The 21021-nt window shown below is 50.8% G+C and overlaps 6 protein-coding genes across 6 annotated transcripts; 1 reads left to right on the top strand and 5 right to left on the bottom strand.

Annotated features, from left to right (window-relative positions):
• Positions 1-1120: 1120 nt before the first annotated feature.
• On the bottom strand, positions 1121-2808 carry J3458_002763 (uncharacterized protein; the record flags this gene model as incomplete). The annotated part of the gene is made up of 3 exons (XM_007815892.2): positions 2511-2808; positions 1957-2187; positions 1121-1832 (listed from the first exon to the last, which is right to left on the bottom strand). The coding sequence occupies exons 1-3, from the start codon at positions 2594-2596 to the stop codon at positions 1121-1123; spliced, it is 1029 nt and encodes a 342-aa protein (XP_007814083.1). The 5' UTR covers positions 2597-2808.
• A 730-nt stretch (positions 2809-3538) lies between these two features.
• On the top strand, positions 3539-3961 carry J3458_002762 (uncharacterized protein; the record flags this gene model as incomplete). The annotated part of the gene is made up of 1 exon (XM_007815891.2): positions 3539-3961. The coding sequence occupies one exon, from the start codon at positions 3539-3541 to the stop codon at positions 3959-3961; it is 423 nt and encodes a 140-aa protein (XP_007814082.2).
• Positions 3962-6118: 2157 nt separating this feature from the next.
• Positions 6119-9369, bottom strand: J3458_002761 (uncharacterized protein). The gene is made up of 3 exons (XM_066117366.1): positions 8351-9369; positions 8139-8235; positions 6119-8068 (listed from the first exon to the last, which is right to left on the bottom strand). The coding sequence occupies exons 1-3, from the start codon at positions 8469-8471 to the stop codon at positions 6331-6333; spliced, it is 1956 nt and encodes a 651-aa protein (XP_065977150.1). The 5' UTR covers positions 8472-9369; the 3' UTR covers positions 6119-6330.
• Positions 9370-10081: 712 nt separating this feature from the next.
• Positions 10082-10426, bottom strand: J3458_002760 (uncharacterized protein; the record flags this gene model as incomplete). Its single annotated transcript, XM_066117365.1, has 1 exon — positions 10082-10426. One exon carries the CDS (start codon positions 10424-10426, stop codon positions 10082-10084), a length of 345 nt encoding a protein of 114 aa, XP_065977149.1.
• Positions 10427-10624: 198 nt separating this feature from the next.
• ADE3_1 (tetrahydrofolate synthase) lies at positions 10625-14280 on the bottom strand (the record flags this gene model as incomplete). Its single annotated transcript, XM_066117364.1, has 5 exons — positions 10625-10733; positions 10791-13318; positions 13392-13429; positions 13516-13536; positions 13653-14280. The coding sequence occupies 5 exons, from the start codon at positions 14278-14280 to the stop codon at positions 10625-10627; spliced, it is 3324 nt and encodes a 1107-aa protein (XP_065977148.1).
• A 1300-nt stretch (positions 14281-15580) lies between these two features.
• On the bottom strand, positions 15581-19445 carry J3458_002758 (uncharacterized protein). Its single transcript, XM_066117363.1, has 2 exons — positions 18969-19445; positions 15581-18913 (listed from the first exon to the last, which is right to left on the bottom strand). The coding sequence occupies exons 1-2, from the start codon at positions 19152-19154 to the stop codon at positions 15953-15955; spliced, it is 3147 nt and encodes a 1048-aa protein (XP_065977147.1). The 5' UTR covers positions 19155-19445; the 3' UTR covers positions 15581-15952.
• Positions 19446-21021: the final 1576 nt, after the last annotated feature.

Below are 21021 nucleotides of genomic sequence, written 5' to 3'. Positions count from 1 at the left end.
TGCCTGTCAGCGACGACGCGGTGATTCGGTCGACGTGACAGATTTAATCCATCGTCAGTCAGGGGAGTGCACGTTGGCGTACATCTAAAATGTGCAGTTCCTTGTGCAGGACCGAATCTGGTACAGACCAGTGCGCAGTCGCCAATCAAAGATTTCCCAACTCACAAGCTGTAATTGGTTTTCAACAGTCTACGGCACAAGACACATGCACCACTTGTCAAAGCGTTCGAATATTCAGAACGAAGAAAGGCATATTTTCCAATCATTGACTCGTATCTTCTACCATCCCACACCGAGCCCAACCGTGTGGCCCTCGCCCCCTTCCCAGCCCCAACCCAAGCAAAATACCGCACCATGGTAAGACCAAAAAGACACGCAAAAGCACCTCGCTTACCCTTGCCACTGCAAAAGACAAGTAGAGCGCACGACAAGTAAATCACATAGACCAATGATAGCCACCTTGAAAGGGTTCCACCCACTACATCGCCTAGCAATGCAATGGATAATTGATCGGGGCTGGCTGTGGCCGCAGGAGGGGGGATGTTGAAAAGAAAGGCAAGTAGTTCCCCGATATACAAAAAAGTGATTACTGCCGTCTCCAAAGAAAAGCAACCCAAAGAGCCTCCCCCAGCTTGGCAAGCTCACCCCTGAGCGCCAGCCGTCCCTCCGTATGCAGTTCGTGGCAACCCAAATAACATAAACAAGCCCATCATGGGCCATCACCTCATGCAAGGCCACCTGAATACGTCGAGTAGAGGCATCGGGAGAAATCGAAAAAGGCGGGTATTAAATAGTAGCTTTAGCAGCAGATGATCAGGTGAAACCGCTGGTCGTCAAATAAAAGCGAGACAAAGAGGTATCGAAGCCACGCCGCTACGTCATCAACGCCCTGAACGCCACTTCGAAAGAGATACATAAGAGTCCCATGAGAAGAGAAAAAGAAGTCATCGCACCAAGAGCATAGGACATGTCGTGTCATAAGCGTAAAATAAAGAGAACCGGCTGCCAGTAAAATCGTGACATGAAGGCGTTGAAAAGTTGATTGCAGGTGTTGTTTGCGACATGTATTGACCAACGATGTATCAAGCCGGGGGCCGAGAAAATATGTCGAGGTTCTCCTTTATTTTCTCAACACAGCCTCGTAGATACTTACGATGCCCGTGACGGCAGTGCCAACAAGGATACCCTTGTAGCCACCATAGACGGCGCCGTTGAGACGCTCGATGGACGTCTCAGACAGGAAGCCGCCAAATGTGACGCCCTGGCCGTAGACGACGTACGAAATCAAGGCCTTGACGATGCTAAACGTAAGAGGGTCGACCACTGTGTCGTTGAGCGCAGCCTTGGAGCGGGTTCGCGGACCCGAGTGGCTGGTGGCGGTCAAGTTGAAGAAGTAACCAAACAGGCTGGGGAGAACAACGCTGGTCAGAGCCCAGGTAAGAGCCGGGGACCAGAAGCTCGACGTCAAGATGAGGAACATGTCAGGCAGGTAGATGGGGTAGTCGGGAGTGCCAATGGCGCGAATGGCGGGGATGGTGAAGGCATAGCGGTTAGCCAGTATCTCGGGTCGGATGAAGTACAGCTCGAAAGCGGCGACGACGAAAAGGATGCTCGTGACGGTACTAAGAGTCTCACGGGTAGCATTAGAGGCTTCCGTGATGCCAGTCTCCTGGTAAATGGAGGTGACGCGCTTGCGCATGGCAATGGTTGAGCGGTCGAAGGCGTTGGCCACGTCGGCAGGAGTAGCTGGCAGGGGAATGCGAGCAGCAACTTGAGAAAGGCTGCGAGCAGGAGTACGAGTAATGGCAGTGGAGGATCCACGCTCGTCGCTTCTGTTGACACAAGCAAATGGGTTAGCTGTGATGAAGGTTCTTGTTGCGAGACCAGAGTCAAGTTTGTCGCGTCCCTCTACAGGACGGCCTGGTGGAAGTGACCAAACAGCAATCGGATACTTACTCAGAAGTCAACTCCTCAAGGGCCTTGGTGGCACGGCGCTTGGCAATCTTGAGAGGTTTCTCGCTCTCATCCTTAGAAGAGTCCTTCTCCTTCTTCACGGGAGAACCAAGAGCCTTGGAACGGCTGGTGAAATACGGAGCCAAATCGGAGCGGTTGGCCAGGCGGCTGCTGTTTTCGGCGATGAACTCGTCGAGCGCGACCTCGAGCTCGCTCTTCTTGAGACTCTCATAGCTAGATAATGCGCAGACTGGTTAGCACACCATGATTTTCGGTTTGTTTTGTCTGCTGCTCAATTCGCCACATGCAACGACGCTGAGAAGGTGCAAAAACTGGCGCGTTCCGGCGCCGCACATGTCGCGCAGCTTCAGAAACAGCAGCTTCGTCCCTTACTCAATGATGCGATGCTGCATGGTCCAATGTCCCATGGTCGCATCAAGCTGTTTTGGCGCGCGGGAGCTCCAGCTGTCGCGAACCCGACGCGCCCACAGCCCAACACCACTAGTCTTTGCCCGCAAGAAGAAGAGACCAGGTACAAGCAAAAGAAAATAACATACTTCTTTAGGCCAACACTGTCGGCGACCTGGACAAGGTCGAGCTTGCGCTGCGCACGCAGCCAGGCGTTGGTTTGTGAAGAAGACATGGTGGACTGGGTTTCGGTTGTTGCGCAGAAGTTGGGTGTAATTGATGCAAGCGCGCAAAGCAACCATGTAATGGCGTAAAATACCAAGAGACCTGCAAGGTTGTTTGTCTTGAGCAACAAGGATCTGATGCCCTGACGAAGTGTGAGCCGTAGCGGGGAACCAGGAAATATTAAAAGTAGCAAAGATGGGTTTTGACTATGGTGTTTCTCAAGAGATGTAAGAGGGGCGTTGTTGTGGGTGACAGCTGAGGTGTGTTGTTTACATAGTCATGTTTTGTTTTGGCGGGTCGAGGGTGGAGCAGGAGCGGCCAAGGGTTCTCAAGAACATTGAACGTCAACTCAGCGGCAGGGGGGACTCGGCAGGTGCAGGTGCAGGTGCAGGCAGGTGGGAGGAAGGCGCGGCGGCTGTTGTCATTGCCATCTGCCATCAGGTGCGGGGTGGGGCCTAGGAGCCGTCAGTCAAACTGATCTGAAATTGCTAAAGAGTCGCCCGAGAGGCGTCTGCTGGAGCAGTCTATATTTGCTCCTTGGTCTCTTACAAAAGTGCGCGTACGAGTTTCAATCAGCTTTCCCCGGAGGACCAGAAAACGCTTGACTTCTCAAAACCATTCAAGGGCTGCGACCTAGTGCCGCCACCAAAGACCGCATGCGACTGACTCTTACTCGTAGGCAGCGCCAAGGTGGGTCGCTGTGAACATATCGAGTAGTTGTGCAGGTAAACTGACGCAGGCATCAGAACGGGTCAAAGAAGCAAGCCTTCAGAGGCTGCTTGGTTTTGAATACGCTCCTACACACAGTCGAAAGCGAAAGCGCAGTGAGGGACAGCAAGACGCGCCCAACCACGTTGTCTCTCCGGAGAAGATGGAGATATCAGTGTCAGAACATGTCAACCGCATGAGCCCACCACGTACGAAGCACCTTCGTCACATATTCCATCCAAGAATGTGTGACCGCATTGAGCAAGAAGATGGCCATGCAGGAGTTTCGATATACCGCGCCTCGGATCTTGCGAAATGTTCTCTGAAAGTCCTAATCTCGCGAAAGGCAATTCCTTATCTCGCAATCACACTATTTGGGTGTACTCTTGCAGAGACATCAACAGGATGGGTCCTACAGGTTGAACAGGGTCCTGATGTGGAACTTAAAGGCGGCGGCACTTTCAAGTTATCTCGTACAAGTGTAGACGCAGTCGGACTATTCATCGGGAAACCTATCCGCGAGTTGGTGGATCGAGGGGATGAAATGACGTCGCTGCTCAGTCTATCCGTCTGGGGCTCGCCAAAGTCTAACGGTATGATCGAGGTTGAAGCGCATGCCGACAAACTCGAAACAATCGCCCTGAAGCTCTGGCCGCTCTCAGAGTAACCATCCGACATATGAGCCAAAACTAATCGTCACAGGTCCCATCTTGTTCTTTCCGTCCCTTTTCTCTTCTTTTTCATGTTCTTTGGGGTTTTGTTTTCTTCAACAATGGCTCAGAGAAGCAAGCCTTCGATTTGAATCTCCAACACGGACACAAGGACCTTGTCCAAGAAATCGCCTTCAACACCTACGCCGATCGCTGTACCCTCGGCTCAGTAGACGGCAAGATCCGTGTCTTCAGGTTTCCGTTTGGTGCGCCTTACAAATCCCCCGCCTCCCTTGGGTACAATCGTCCGTGATTGTAGGCAGCAGCGATTGCCGATTATCATGACGTGACCACTGCCAATGGAGTCCCCCAGAAAAGTCAAGTATAAGGTCCGGACGACAGGAAGATGTTGCTAATTAAAATGCCGCACATGTTTAGCGGCAAGAGGGGACAAATAGGAACCACGACTTTATGGCAGAACTTCACCTGCGTGCCATGAAACAATACAACGGAGCGAATTACGAGTCTCGCGGCTTGATAACATGGCCACTTCTGTACACTTGCACAATACGTGCCACAAAAGCGGCACCGCTATAGCTATGCTATCCAATTGCTATTCTTTCAACATGTAATTTGAACGGCTTCGCAATCTCTCCGCTTGCTGTCCGATGGGTAGGTCCAGGTGGCATCAACGTCCTCTCCTAACTCTTCATGCTTATCTCTTCCTTTCAGCTCAAGATGGCTTAAAATCTCGGCTCGGTATTTGAGAGCCATCATACCGTGCATGGTTCATAAACGAAGAAAAGATATATCCCTCAGTCTGTCGAACCTTGCCCACCAAGTCCAAAACCATCACGAGCGTGGCTCTGTGGCCAGACCGAAACAGGTGCCATCACAGTGGAATCAATTTGGGGGTAATCTACTGGAAGATATGCGAGAGGCATCCGTTTATATAACGCACCTTGACTCAGTGGAAAGAAGCCGGATACAAGACCAAACGGTAGAAGAGTCTTTAGATAGTACCCCAAAGTCGGCCAAGAGCCTTCCCAATGCGATTTCCTCATCCTCTCAAATCAATCTCAAGCATACCTAGCTATCGTGTTGCCAGCCTTTTCCAGTCTTGTAAAAAAGCCAACACTCTTCTGTGAAATCCAGCTCCCCACATCACTTTGCCGCAGCAGCGAACAGGTCAAACTCCATCACTTGGGCAAATCCTCATCCTCCGATACACGCATACATGCTGCAGCTATCAGCTTCTCCAGCATCCTTGAACAGTCCCAACGATCCTATCCCAGGCTGGCTTCCCTGCCGTCCGAGTAGAGCAGGACCACGCCTGCCATCGTGTCTGTAGCCCGACATATCAGCAGTTCATGCACGTCCCCTTGCGCAAAAATAAAGCAAGTCCTCCATACCAAGACACTCAGGGTCTCGGAAGATGGTATTCGAAGGACAGAGCGTCGTTGCAGCAGGTGGCATATGGGTAAAACAAACGTCACCTCATAGCCTATCGTCATTTAATTGGCACTTATTTACAATGTAAACTCTGCTACGAAATCAACCAAGACCACCCAGCTAGCTCGCGACGTTTAGTAAAATATCTGTAGATGAGAAGTTATTGGTTAAAAAAAAAATTTAAAACAAACCTATTTCTCAATCTGTCCCATATTCGTGCCGGCACCACACCAGGTAAGGGCCTACTGATATAAACACCGTGTGTCTGGTCGTACCCAAACCAGAGAACCGCCGCGATATACCAAAGGAAACACCGCAAACACGCATCGCAAAGCGCGAGGGGAAGAAAAACGTCAAAAATCCACTAGCCTATATTGAAGATTATCCACGAGTTTGCCTCAACCTGGAGAATACGGGTGTCTCACCCGCTAATAGGGTAACTGGACTCAACAGAGCCAAAGCTGATTAATTACGCGGTACGAGGGTTTGACACACCGAAACTCTGCTGCGTGCCCGACTCCAACTCTCAACTAGGTGTCTAGTCGGCAGCTCCATCCAACGTTCTCGCCAGATCATTCATCATGGCCAGTTTCTCTCGACGCTTGGTAATGGAACCGCAAACACCATCACCCACTGGAGCTCACTCTCACCAATATGACGAGCACTCCTCACGCCTAGTCCATTTACAACGTGCCTTCGACCAATGACGTATTTCAGAAACTGCATTGTATTCCTTTTAGCCAATTTACATGGCTCACTATTCATTGGCCGCTGGCCTCTGCTCATGCTGCCTCACACCGGTTACTCTCCTGATTATGTATTGCCAAGTTACCCATTTAGCCCAAGTTCTGCCCCCATGTGTGTTAAAAAAACAAATGCACCTATTCCGTTTTCCCATTTCGCCACCATGATAATAATTCATCTTCACCTTATACTATGCATCCGACATCCAGTTGATAAACTTTTCTTCCCCCCGCTTGACGAGTCGCATTGGTACCGTTTTGCCCTGCAAGCCCAATGTAATCACAGACTCGGCCTCCGCCAGAGTCTTTCTGCTGCATGCCTGCGCCTTTCGGTATACGTCAGCCCTGGCTTCCCTGCCCATTCTTTGTATCTCGCCTTCGCTGGCCCATTGGTCTGGCGCTAGTTCCACGCTGTACCGCTGGAACAAGACGGCGAGAAACGTCATGATTTCGACTTGCGCGACGCGTCGTCCGATGCAGGATCGGGCTCCATCGCTGAAGGGGAGGTATGCGCCGCGACGAGGGCGGAAGAAGCGCACGTTGCCGTCGGGCTTGCGGTCGATGCCCTCATCGCTTTCGTCGTCGCCGCCGTCTGACGAATCTGAGCGCGCCCGTTCCTCGTCTGTCTGGTTTGTCTCCCTTTGACAACGGGGGCCAGGCACCGTCTCAAACCACCGCTCCGGCTTGTAGTCTCGTAGGTCGTCTTGTCCTGGAGTCAATTGGCTTTCTCCGTACGGCCAATGGCGAGGGTCTTCATGAGCTTTCAAAACCTGAAGCATAATCATGCTCCCCTTTGGCAGTAAACATTCCTTTCCACCAACGTTGACCACCTGGTCACGATCCCGGGATACCTGCTTGGGGATTGCAGGTCCGGGCGGAATAAGGCGAAGGGTCTCGTTCATACACGCCGCGATTGCGCTGCCTGTCATGGGCCCAATCAATCGCTCGTAATCCCAGGTCGAGGGGTCCGAGTTGCCGACCAATTCGTCCATGTCTTTATGGATCAACCGTTGAGCCGCCGGGTTCGTGGCAAGATTAATGAGGGTGAAGTGGATTGTGTTTGCCGAAGTCTCGTGGCCTGCAACAAACATGATGAATGCATTCCCAAGAATCTCCTCTCGGTTGAGGACCAGTGTCTTTCCAAGCTTGTCTGCAGTGCCCTTTGCATCCAATCCGTATGACCCCTTGATCAGCGCACCCATGAAATCCATACCCTCTTCGGCTTGTGTCCCATTTTGCAGAGCATCCAATTTTTCATTCATCATCTCGTTTGAGTATCGGACATAGTCCTGGTAAGCTGCCGCAGCCAGGCGGGGACCCTTCCATGGCGATAGTTTCAACATCCAGTGAGGAAACAATAGGACAATTAAAATGTTGTTCAGTAGCCGAACCAGCGTGTCTACAAAGGACAATGAGTAACCAGGTGGCGGGTCCAGTGAGGCATACTTTGCAGCGGCAATGTCTGACCCAGGTGGCAAGACTTGGCCTGGCCAGAGAAGTCGCAGGCCGAATCCAACATAGCTAATGACGTTGATGGTGAGTCGCGTAATATCAGCCGAGATAGTTGTCAGGGGTTCACTCCTGTTGCCGAAGCTGTCCACCCAGGTGCTGATCATGCCATTCGTTTGCTCAATGATTTCGCGAAAGACGAGGGCGGAATTCTTCTCATTGAAGCTTGGTGCTGTAGCCTTGCGATGAGCTTTCCACACGCACCCTTCGGTTGTGACAACATTTTCGCCAAACAATCTCAACATGCGATAAATCTGGCACGGCTTGGGGAAGTTTTCTCGCTGAGCAAGGATTTGCCGGATCACCTCGGGATTGGCTGTCTGTATCATAATGGCACCAGGAGACACCAGGGCAAACGTGTCGCCATGCCGTGTATAGCGCTTTCTGTCCAGCCTGTAAGCGGCGTCGGGGATCATGAGGCTGTTGGTTCCAGGTTAGAAATCAAGACTAAATTGTTTAAGCTTATCCATCAAGCAAATTGAAAACTTACTCTAGCCAGTCATCCCACCAAGACTTGGGCAACAGCCTTATCAGCTTTGCATACAAGGGAGCTAGTACCAGCCAGTGTCTAGCTAGCATTTCACATGCTGAATATCAAACGAGCGACGCCGCCTGAAGTCAGAAACATGATCCCATTGAAGAATTGAATGACCGAGAAACAATGGGGGAACAAGGAGTAGCAGCACAAGGGTCTTGACTTACGAACAACAAGATAGGGCAAGTTGCTTGCTTTGGCCATGGCAATGTTCCGCCTGAGGCCCCAAATAATACGAAAAATGCCATAGAAAAGAGCGGCTCCAATGACTAGCAGGACGTTCTGCATGGTCACGGCGCGCAGGCAGTTCCCCCAATTCGTAGGTCAACCACGCGTCCAGTGCAGATGTGCTCGTTTTTTAAAGTCCAATTTAAGAACTCCCTAGAGTCGAATGAAATTTATGAATTGCAAAATTTAACGAGTACTACAATTCAAGTTGGAGAGAGCTTGAAGAGAAGAAGTTGGCAAGTTGAGTACATGAAACAGTGGGCGAAACGATTGGTGTGCGACAAGTCAAGGGGCGTTGATCTCTCAGACGTTCTGCTGTTAGAAGAGAATTAAGCAGAACCTCGGCGTTGATAAAATACAGGAACAGAGGCCGAGAGAATTCGTGACAAAGTAGTTGAAAAATCCAAATTCAGCAAAACGTCAGGAGAATAGCCAAGGGCGCGCCAGCATATATTTCAAACAGAGCAGCTAGCTAGCTACTCGTGTCCTCGGGCCACTGGCAGCCGATGGGGAGGCGTTTCCCAGACCTCGAAACTGGTCTCGGTTTGGAAACATCCGTTCCCACTTGGGCCAATCGTCGGGGCACAGATACCTGTAAACAGGTTGGTTCGAGTCGGCAGTACTACGAGGGAGTATGTGGACCGAGCCCTTCGTGGCCACAAGTCGGGGTGTTTGGCCTGTGGTAAAGATCCAATGAGCAACGCACTGTCAATTGCCTGGCACATGGGAAAAGCTCTTTGGAAGGCATCTCGTTGGAGCAATATCGAAGCGGCTCTTGTTGTTATTTTGGTTCGTCCGTGCCGTGTTTCAACTTGTAAGCTTTGCCGAGAGTCGACAGCACAAGACTCACCGCGAATCCAAACATGTCCAAACATGTCCAAACAACAAAAGACGGACAACATGGCCAAACAATAAAGATCCATTGAGCGTGCCGACAAATGGCAGGCCTCGAATCGGCATTTGGTCGCGGGGAGGCGCGCCGTGTAAAATGGCAACGTCCACAAAAAAGACCTCGGGTGGTTTCGATCCCGGCGCCAGTGGCCAGCCTGCCCGAGTCACTGGAATCACGGCATTGGACAAACGCTGCGGGCGGTTGCCTTTGGCGTCGGACACCAGCTCATCCGAGATGGAGGCGTGTGCGCTGTCCGTCAACAAGAGTCAGTGTGACCACATTGACAAAAGGGGAGAATAAACATTCGATCATCGTCAAAATGGCACATGCACGCATGTATGGTCTTGGGGGTCCCTTGTTCCTTCCTGCCTTGCTGGAGAGAGATGTCAACACGGGTTAGCAGTGGCACCTTCTTCACATTTGGCATTTCACCGCCTTTGCAGCTCCCTATTCTTTTGATGCCACAAGCCTTCACTTCAAATGTCAGCTGGTTTGTGCCACACGGCGCCGTCTTCTGCTGCCATTCTCCAGCCTTCTCGCACGGACAAGCCAATTTCCCAGCGCCCATTCTCTGGAAAGCAAATTTGGTTCAGCAGCTCCACGCAACGACTCCACCTCTCAACAGCAACCGGCACTGAAGTTTGAAAACCCCGTGACCACAGCGTTTTGTAACAAAAATACCGCGTCTCCCTCATCTCACCAAAATAGCACGGGAAAACGTCAAAAAATAGGTTCAAAACCATAGATTTAGGGGTTCCAGAAGCTCGGCAGATCCCAGTTAGTCCTGGTGCCGATATTCCGTGGGATCTGGGTAGAATACTCCACTAGATTGTCTTCGCATAGTTGGGGGTGCATAGTGCTTAACGCACACAGGCGTAGTGTGTATAGACATGTCTCTACTTATGAGACGGAGGGTAGAACAATGCCTTGGTGATGAGAAGGAGAAATTGGCTCTCATCACGATGTCCCTCTCTGGCGATGCTCCCATTCTCCGCAAGAAATTAGATGCTTCGCCACTGTCAGTCACCTCATGTTCCATCGTCGGGTAATAGCCTAAGCTGACAACCATGTAATGGTCATTATCAAAGTGCTTTATTGTAAGAGGATTCTCATCTAAAGCCATTTACACAGGTGCAATGCACCAACCCATTCCCCGTCCGCGCCATATGTTGAAGATCAAAAAAAGACGCTGCTTTGCTGTCCGTAATTCTGCTTGCCATACCACGTTGAGTTGAAGACAATGTGTTTATCATGATGCACCCAAGAAAACCCCATGCACTTCTAATGAAGCCACCCTTTCATTAGATCATATTTTCCCTTTCTAAAACAGCCCATCAATCTCGCCGGTTTCCGTGTCGACATCCACATGCAGATATCCTGGAGCGGTGGGGAGACCGGGGATTGTCTGGATATCAGCGGCTAATGCGTACCTGCATTGTTCATGTTAGCTTGGGTCCGCGTGGCAAAATCCTCGTCAATTAACTTACAGGTACCCTGCTCCAGCGGCCATACGGACGTCCCGAATCGGAACGGTAAAGCCGGTAGGAGCACCCTTCAGGTCAGGGTCGTGAGAGAGAGAATATTGCGTTTTCGCAATGCAAATAGGCAAATTGCCATATCCTTGTCTAGTGTATGTGTCGACCTTCTTCTGGGCCAGCTCGCTGAACTCGACCTTGGCAGCACCGTACATCTTCTGTCCAATGGCCTCGATACGTTCCTGGATAGTGCCGTCCAGTCCGTAGGTAAGGGTGAGGTTCTTGGGCTTTTCGCAAGCGGCGACAACGCCCTTGGCCAGGTCAACGGCTCCCCGGCCACCTTGAGCCCAGTGGTCAGCCAGAATAGCATCCTCGGCACCAGCAGACAAGGCCTCCTCGCGAACAACGGCAATCTCAGCATCCGTGTCGGTGGCAAACTTGTTGATGGCGACAACTACGGGAATACCGAACGACCTGGCGTTACTGATATGCTTCTTGAGGTTGACACAGCCAGCGCGCAGAATTTCTACATTTTCCTGCGTGTAGACGGCGTCTAGGGGAGCGCCAGGAGCAATGGGGGGGCCGCCGCCGTGGACCTTGAGGGCGCGAACGGTAGCTACGACGACGACTACATCGGGAACAAGGCCGGATGTACGGCACTTGATGTTGAAGAAGCGCTCACCGCCCATGGTAAAGTCAAAGCCGGCTTCGGTGACGACGAATCCAGCTGATTCGCTATGGTTCTCGTCAGGCTCGGTACCGGACAGCTTCAATGCTAGCTTGTCGGCGATGATGGAGCTCTGTCCAATACTGATGTTGGCGAACGGGCCAGCGTGGACAAACACAGGAGTTCCCTCCAGAGTCTGCATAAGATTGGGCTTAATGGCATCCTTCATCAAGGCCGTTAAAGCACCGCCGGCACCAATATCATCACAAGTGACGGGGTCGCCGCTGCGGGAAGTAGCAACAACCATGCGTCCCAGGCGCTCGCGCATGTCTGCCAAGCTTGTGCTCAAGGCGAGAATAGCCATGCACTCGCTGGCAACAGAGATGTCGAAGCCAGTTTCACGGGACTGGCCCTTCTCAGTTGGGGCAGTGCCAACAGTGACACCTCGCAGATGGCGGTCGTTGACGTCTAGCACACGTCTCCAGGTAATGGTGTCGGGGTCAATATCAAGACGGGCAAATCGTCGGATTTCCTCCTCGGTGAGGGCATCGGGGTCGGTCTTGTCAATACCCAGCTTTTTCAAGCGGCGGAACATGACGGGCGCAAACTTTCGCACTCCATTCTTGGCGGGTACAAGTCGTCTATAGAGAGGTCCGTCCTTTTGGGTGTTTTCGTGGAACATGCGAGTTTCAATAGCCGCGGCCAAAAGGTTATTGGCAGCAGTAATGGCGTGAATATCACCAGTCAAATGCAAGTTAAACTCATCCATGGGAATGACTTGACTGTAGCCACCGCCTGCAGCGCCACCCTTGATGCCAAAGGTAGGGCCCTGGCTAGGTTGCCGGACGTTGGCAAACGTGAGCCGTCCCACGTGGGCTCCGAGAGCCTGGGCAAGGCCCATAGTGGTGGTTGATTTGCCCTCTCCTAAGGGTGTGGGCGTGATACCGGTAACCACGACGTAACGACCGTTCCTGCGATGGTCGAGGCGCTTCAGCAGATCAAGGTCAACTTTGGCCTTGTAGGCACCGTAGGGTTCCAGCTCATGTGGAGCAATGCCAACCTCGGCGGCAATTCGAGTGATTTGCTTGGGATTCTGGTCTCGAGAAATGGCGATGTCGGACGGTACAGGGGTCTTCAACTTGAGCGGGAGAGGGATCGTCTTTCTGATCTTCTCCTTCTCAAAGAAGAGATTAGTGGCCTCGACAACATTTTGCAGAAGCATGGCAACAGTCATGGGGCCCACGCCGCCGGGGACGGGGGTAATGACGGAGGCAACTTTGGAGGCACCTTCAAAGTCAACATCGCCGACCATGCGCTGGCCACTCTTCTTGGAGGCGTCGGGGATGAAATTGGTGCCGACATCAATGACAACGGCACCTTGTTTCAACCACTCGGCCTTGACAAACTGAGCTTGTCCAATGGCGGCAATGACAATGTCAGCGTGCCTGAGGTAGTTTTCCAGTCCTTGGGTCTTGGAGTGACAGACAATGACGGTGGCATCAGCATGGCGCAAGAGGTAGCTGACGGGTCCGCCAACAATGTTGCTTCGGCCGAGAACAACCGCGGTCTTGCCAGCGATCTGGATGCCTGCCTCCTTGAGCATGTACATGACGCCCTTGGGGGTGCACGGCGTGAAAATTGGAGCGCCGCCACGCTTGGCCAACTCGCCAATGTTGTTCGTTCCGAAGCCGTCGACATCCTTTTCGTCGGCCACAGCAGAAGTGATGTTGTACTCGGAAATGTTGGCGGGAAGGGGCAGTTGAACCAAAATGCCATTCACAGTGGTGTCGTGGTTGAGGCGACGGATCTGGTCCAGCAGCTCGGGCTCGGAGATATCGACTGGGAATTGGAGGAGTTCGCAAGCGACGCCAGCCTAAAGTTGTATAACGCGTTAGAAATGTACCCTACCCGGCACATGTAGAAGCACATGAAGAAGAGTGTCGTACCTCTGCGGCGGCCTTGAGCTTCATGCGCACATAGGTGGCTGTAGAAACGGGATTCCCCGGTTAGCTGTAAGCCGACGATGGCGGGGGAGGGGTCAAGAAAAAAATCGGGTGAGAGGGGACGAACAAGAGTCTGAGCGATCACCAACTGTGGAATGCAGAGTCAGTACCAATTTGCAATGTCCAATTGAGAAGAGAAATGCAGAGGCAGCAGCAAGCGTCTGGTGGATTGAAGACTGAGGACTGCAGGATGCAGGGGCGTACCTTGGATAATCTTGAGAGAAGGTTTGTAGCGGGGATTGAGCCTTTGCTTCTCGACAATCTCTGCACCGATCCTCTCACGGATGCTCTTGGCGATGGCGGTGCCATCCAGTATCCGGGCAGTCATGGCTGCACTTGTGGCGAATCTTTGACGGCGATGCAAAGACGGATGGATGATGAGAGGCGAAGAACCCGGGCGGACGGGCTGACGTGGAAGAGAAGTCGGGGAGTGAAAGCGCGAGTGCGATGACAGAGGCGATGACAGCGGCGACGACAGCGGTGTTATGCCGCTGACATGTGCTAGAGCCAGCGGCAGGAGGCCGGTGCCGGGGCTAAGCGAGTGGCCTACAGCCTGCTGGTGACCGCATTGGGTGACCCGGACGACTGCGACTGCGGCTGCGGCTGCGGCTGCGGATGTGCACGTGGGACTTCGAGAGGACCGCGAGCAAGTCGAGCAAGTCGAACAGAGATCTCTTGCTGTAGTCTGCAACGGCCTCTGTGAGCCGGTTGAGCTCAGCATGCTGGCCGAAATCGTCGTCGTCGAGTGCGTCTCGTGTGGCCCCGTAACCGTGCAACACCGCATCAACTTGTGCCGTTGCGAGCACACACGGTACAGCTTCCGAGGAGCCATGGCTGCGGTTCAATCTTCCATATAGGTCTGCAGGTCTGCCGTTTGACGGCCACAAGGCCGGAATGTGCTCGTGCTCGGTGATCCGTATGCTGCACTTATGGCTCAAGAAGCAAAATCAGACCATTCGCAGGGCAGAGAGACACGCTGTTATGAACTAACGGCCCGGCAGATGGCCAAACGACGACAGGAGCCACGCCAGGGATTTGACTTTTTCTGGCCTGAGGCGATTTCCAGGCTCAGCCAAGGTCGGCCAAGGTCAGCCCAGTCGTGCAATCCAGGTCTGGCGGGTACTCCTCCAAGCAGGTCGTGGGTTGGGGTTCCTTTTTTAAACCTCAGTGCTCCCTTTTGACTTCGCTTTTGGCCTTTGGCGATTTCCCAAGTGCCCCAGAACCCCCCCCCCTCTCTCATATTATGTCGCAGGACCCGACCGTCTTCATCTACTAGCGACAGACCGGGCAGGTCCTTGGCTCATACTCGACGCTGTGCCTGCAACACTCGACACGTCGACCAATGGGTCTATTCTGATGACCAACAAGTTCGCATCGCCAGCGCGGGGGCGACCACGGACTACCCCAGCTTTTGCCCATGAACATGATGAGAAGGCGGCCACTACCTAAGACCTGAGGCTCCCGCCCGCACTCCGCATGAGTAGCAATAGTGCATTGGCGCACAAAAGAAGTAAAGTCCACGGTCCATGATGCCGAGACTTCCCTCAGATTCTCCAGACATGGGCCGACTGTCAACGTATCGGGCCACGCATGGTTGTCAGGAAAGGAAGCTCATTACGTATTTTAAAATCGGTGAGCCTGCAGCGCTACCCCCCAGTTCCCTCTCGTACACGTTCTCATAACCCTTTGATGAAACCGTGGTCGGTGATCTGAGATGCCAGAATATCTCAGATCCCCTTACCCTCCGGGCACCCCTCCAGTCTGCAAGGAGCTGCCAGCCAAGCCAAGCTCTCCCCCTCACACCACTTTCATCCAGCTACCAAACCTGCCGGCCATATCGGCCCATCCAGACAAAACTAGGCCAAGGTGAGGTGCCAATTCGGCCGCGAACTGACGCTTGCAAGCACGACGGCGAGGGGTTGTCGCCACGCTATGAGGTGGCGTCGGGAGCCGCAGCAGCTGTTAGCTAACAGGAACTAACCGATTCGTGGGTGACGCTTCGCAGTGGTATGCTGGCGTGGAACTGGTGGCAACACCATGTCAATGCTGGCATCAGACGTGGATGCTGGAAGGGCAGTCTCCAACCGCTTGTGTAGCCATCTCATCAAAGGCTGTTGACATTGGTTGATAGTGGTTCTTTCGGGGCATGTGACGTGTTCCGCCATCCGAGATACAAAACGGAAAGTAACTCTGCGTGGTGCCTGCCACTTGGACGCTGCCAAAACGGTAACTCTGCACTTCTGTCATTGGACGCAGCTTTGCTCCATCTGATGGTTCGTCATTTGTACTCCCCTCTACACTTTTGCCAGTCGAATACGGAGTACCTGAGCTTCAATCTTGGGATTCTCATACACGACTCCATCTCACACGGCACGCAGCAAATACGTCCCAGAAGCAAAGAGACCTCGTTCCATTCGAACTGCCAACTACGAAAACGAGCCGTATCCAATCCATTCATCACAGATTCGTGCAAGACGGGGGGCGGCACATCAAATCGTCATTCGTCATTCCACCTCACACCACAAGGTCTGCAACCTCATAACCTCCATCCACTCATCTGTCCTGTTCGCATTCGCAAACCCAGACTGCATATTGTTGAACATCTGCGCGCCCGTCGCCCCATTCTCCGTCTCATACCACCCCAGCGAGCTGTTCCCATGCAGATTGCCGTCCGTCGTGCCCGAGAGCACCGCCATGCTGTTCATCCCGGAGTACATGAGGCTCAGCTGGCCCTGGTGCATGGCGTTCATCATCCTCATCTCCTTCATCTGCTGGATGAACTTGATCCTCGGCACCGTCTGCAAGTACACCTGCAGCCGCTTGTCGCCAAACGCCCTGAACGCGGCAACCTGTTCGTCGGACGCGCTGGAGCCGGGCTCCCCCGCGGCACACGCCTCCGTCCACATGCCTCGCATGCGCGGCGACCACACCTGGCATATCTGCGCGCGCTGGTCGAGCTCCCCCCTGATAGGAACGTGCGGAGCCAGCCGTGTGTCGGCGACGAAGCCGACGTAGCAGTCTTCGCAGAACAGAGCCTCCGGGTATCCCCACCACCTGGCGTTCTCGCGGTGGTTAATGCCCGGGCACGGGGCCACGCCGGCGAACTTGCGGACGCAGTCGGCGTAGTAGCTGAAGACGCCGCGGTCCAGCACCTCGATGTACTTGTTAGCAAACTGCCGGAACCGCGGGCTCGCGGGGCAAAAGTCGCACACGATGGTCGCTTCGGGGTCCCGGGTCGCCGGCTCCAGGAACTTATCAAGCCCCTTGGTCTTGAAAACACCCACGTAGCACGCCTCGCAGATGTCGAAATCGTCACAACCCCCGGATAACGTCCACCAGTTGCCGCGTATGATGCCCTTGGCCGTGCACGGCACAAGCTTGCTAATGGTCCGCGCGTTCTCCCAGAACCCGCCAAAGTCGTCGTCGTAGAGGGCCGTCTCGAGAGCAACAAGCACAGGCAGAGAGGAGTTGGTGAAGTCGCACGTCCAGCGCTGTCCCAGCATCTCCATCCACGCGTCGAACCCGACGTTCTGGTTCACGGCGTCAAACTCGCCCTCAAACGCCGTCAGCGCCAGCTTGTCCATGAAGCACGTCGCACAGGCGTGGAAGTTGTCCAGCTTCCGGCGGAAAACGTACCAGGGCCCTTCGCTGGCGGGCTTGGAGGCGCCCTCGCAAACTGGCAGCCGTAGCCGGCGCGTGGCCCCCTCGATGAAGCCGGTCCAGTCGTTCCTCTCGGCGAAACGCGCAAGAGCGCGATTCATGTACGCTGAATTTGTGTCGCAGATCCATTTGTCCTCGGCGCCTTGGCCGCTGCGCGGCGTGAAACTGGACTCGAAAGCGGTGCCCATGATCTTGTCCTGGTAGCATGCTTCACAAGTGACGAACCCGTCAATCTCGTTGTTCCGCATCCCGTAGTACTTGATGCCTTCTTTTCCAAGCGTCGCTTCTTTGCCCTTGCAGTTGGGGATCGTGAGGCGACGAGACGCGTAGGCGCGCAGGTCATCTAGGTCGTTCCGCTGGAGGGCTCGTTTCCACAGGTAGTTTTTGACGCGCGGGTACCAGAATCGACAGGTAGACGAGGATCCTTCCTCGGCAAGGATTCTCTTGAACTGTCCCGCTAGCGGCGTGTCTCGGATGTGTTCCTCGTGGCATTTGGTGCAGATGAGGAATCCTGGTATTTCGGTAAGATGGTACCAGTAGAGGGAGTACTCGACGACACGATCTTCGGGGCAATGCCGAACTATGTCCCTTGGTGAGCCGCTGGCTACTACTGGAGGGAGTTTAGGTTTCGGGCTTTGCAATGGACCACGGGGATTTTCTGGCGAGGCGGCCGGGTTACTGTTTATGCTGAGATTGTTCATCTGCTGAGCAATGGATGCCGCATCATTCTGACGTTGGTCATGTTGAGCCGTGCTGTCCGGGTTTGGGCCTTGTGTCAGAGCGTGTTTGACCTCAGGCTGTGGCTGATGGGCTTGAGTAGTGACTGGACGTGTGTATTCGTTGTAGCCCGTGTTGTTGACAGGAAGGCTTGGCTCTTGTGACAGTACAGGCTGATATTGCTGAGCCGGGGCCGTGGTCGACGCCGTAGGAGAGCCCTGTTTATTCTCCAGTGGAGTGTATGTGTTGATAAATGCTGTCGTTGGCGCATTATGCGAGTGCGCATTCTCTGAAGTCCCATATGCGTTCTGGTCCATTTGAACAACCGGAGCGCTCGATCTTGTCTCGGCCACGGGTTGATACTGCTGGAGAGACGGTGTATTTGCAGCCACGGGCGAAGTTTGCGTGTTCGCTAGTGATGCCCAAGTCGCAGCATTCGCCGCTGAATAAGACACGGTCTCATTCTGCTGCTGTTGAACCCCAGGCGAAGACACAGCATAAGTCGTGCCGTGCTGATTCGGGTTATTCACCGGTTCGGCATGTATGACAGAAGAATGCCCCTGATTCACATTGACGGAATGCTCCGAGGGTCTATAAATTGCAGCCTGACCGTGGTCTGCACGCGGGTAATTACTCCCCTGTTGTTGATTCACTCGAGGCGGCGGCGGAGGAGGATACCGTGTCGCGGATGAGACGGGAGGCGCAGGATTACTATGAGCGGTTTGCTGATCAGGCGTGCCATATGCTTGCTGCGTAGTCGCCGCAGAAAAATGCCCGTCAGCATTTGTATTCTGGGGCCTATAAGATGTAGTCTTGTCATGATCCGACGGACGGCCATCATTCACCGGCGGTTGCTGGCTGGTCCGGGGAGGCAACGGCGGAGGCTGATACCCGTATCCATGACATCCGGCTTGAGCAGCAGGTGTGCCCAGATGACTACTATAAGGCTGTGCTGCCGACAGAGTTGAACTATTTACAGCCGGCGCATACTGCCCATACGACGAGCTGTTCTGGTAATGTTGAGATTGGGATGTTCCCGGCGGCGGCGGGAAGTACGTCGACTGGTACGTCTGCTGGGCCGCGGGCGGCTTCTGGATGGTATCAGAACAGGCTTGACAAGTGGGAAACCGACTTCATAGCTACCTGATATGAGCCCTCGTGGTATGCATACTGGGCCTGGGCCTGGTGGCCTGTCCCGTACGTGTTCCCAGCCGCGTTCGCACTCGTATCCTGCTGGTCGTACTTGGACAGTCGCTGCTGCAACTGCTGCTGGCCGGCGGCGACCGTCTTGGCGAGGCCCCTCTGGAATGCTTTTGCGAAGGAATCCATGGTCGTGATGAGCAAAAGAAGGCAGGAAATTACGGTTTCCGCACCCCCGGTCTCGATGCGGCACTCCACGTCGAGCCCACGATGTAAGCGCAGTCAAGCATCAATTTAAACTATTAACCTCGCAGCCATGCCTGACCGCCACAAGGGCGACCCCTGGACCCGCGAGGCGTTTTTGCCCAATTTCCCCGTTTGGGCGCATAAATTCCGCAGTTTGAGAGCGTGAGGCTGAAGTGGTCTATTGACTGGGTGCAGGAGTACGGTGGCACATTAGCTAAGCTCCGCAAAACCCCGCTAAATTGATTTTACGAAATTTCGTTTTACGAAGTGCGGGGTATATGTATACTAGGTAAAAAAATTTCCTCTCGTAAAAAAATCTTCTTCTTACATAAATATTCTTCTTAAATTACTTTTAAAGTAATTTTAAATTAATTCTTTAAGACGCCTTTAGCTTAAATAAATGCTTATTATATATAATTACTATTATATCTTTTATTATCCTATTTAATTAGTCTTTAATTTATAAAGCGTACGAAATAAATACTCGCTTAGCTAATATAAAGTTTTTACTTATAGGATATAATATAGTATTATTTTTAAACTATTCTTAAACTAATTCTTATTATTTATATATTTACTTATATAAGCGTTTAAAGTTATAATTATTTCTAATAAATTATTTTATTACTTTATTTTTAATAAATAACTTTATAATTAGGTAATATTATTTTAAAATTAATTAAAATTTAATTCTTATTTACTTTTATAGAGTTAAAAATTTTTATTTAAGGTATCTCTTTATAATTATTATATAATTAATTATACTTAATATTTTAATAATAAGCTATTTAACTTTAATTAACGTTTATTAAATAAATAAATTACGCGTAAATAATTATAAATAGAATTTAAATTAATTTATAATAACTTATTAAATAATAGGCTAGTACTATAAACTTTTAATTAATAACCGCTTATAATAGATTTCTTAATTAATAAGTAAGATTAATTATTACTCTTAATTTATAATATTAAGTAATTTCCCTTCTTTATTACGTACTTTTATATTTATCTTAAATAATTTAATAATAAGTACTTTAAAATTAATTTTAAATTAATTCTATTAGATTTTTTAATTACTCTTAAATTACTAGTACTCCTTTAATTTATCTTATTTATAGTACTTAAAACTATAATATAATATAATAGTATATTAACTTAAAAGATAGCTAATAATATAGTCTTTATATTATATATAATTATAATAAGTATATATTAAAAACACGTTTAAAAATAATTTTAATTTACTTTTATTAGCCTATTTACCTTACTAGCCTAGTTAAAAATACGCTACTTAAACTCTCTTTTTATATACTAGAATATAATAATCTTAAGAGAACTATTTAGGTAATATAAGTATTAAATATAAATAAGTTATAAAAAATAAGAGAATTACTTTAATACTTAATTTTAATTAAATAAGAATTAATTTTAACTTAATATATAATCGTATATTAAGCGCACGTAAAGTAAGCTAAAATTAAGTCTATTATTATTATTTTTATTATTATTTTTATTATTATTTCTAGCTATTATCTTTTTATATATTATCTCTCTCTTACTCTTCTCTCTCTCTTTCTCTTCTCTTTCTTATATTATAAAACTAGTTTATTTTTCTCTTTAAATTAATTTTAAAATAGTTCTAATATACGAAAAAAAATATCTTATAAATATAAAGCTATACTATAATACTAGTAATACCTTAATTTAAGAGAGCGATTATTTAATACTCTTATTCTTAAGTTAAAATATAATATTATAAGTTTACGCTTAAGGGAAATATTTTTAATTACAACTTAAATTAATTTAT

This window comes from Metarhizium acridum (assembly GCF_019434415.1).
Source record: "Metarhizium acridum strain ARSEF 324 chromosome Unknown scaffold_13, whole genome shotgun sequence".
Classification (NCBI taxonomy): domain Eukaryota; kingdom Fungi; phylum Ascomycota; class Sordariomycetes; order Hypocreales; family Clavicipitaceae; genus Metarhizium; species Metarhizium acridum.
Note: the sequence above shows the minus strand (reverse complement) of the source record. Positions and strands in the feature narration are given on the sequence as shown.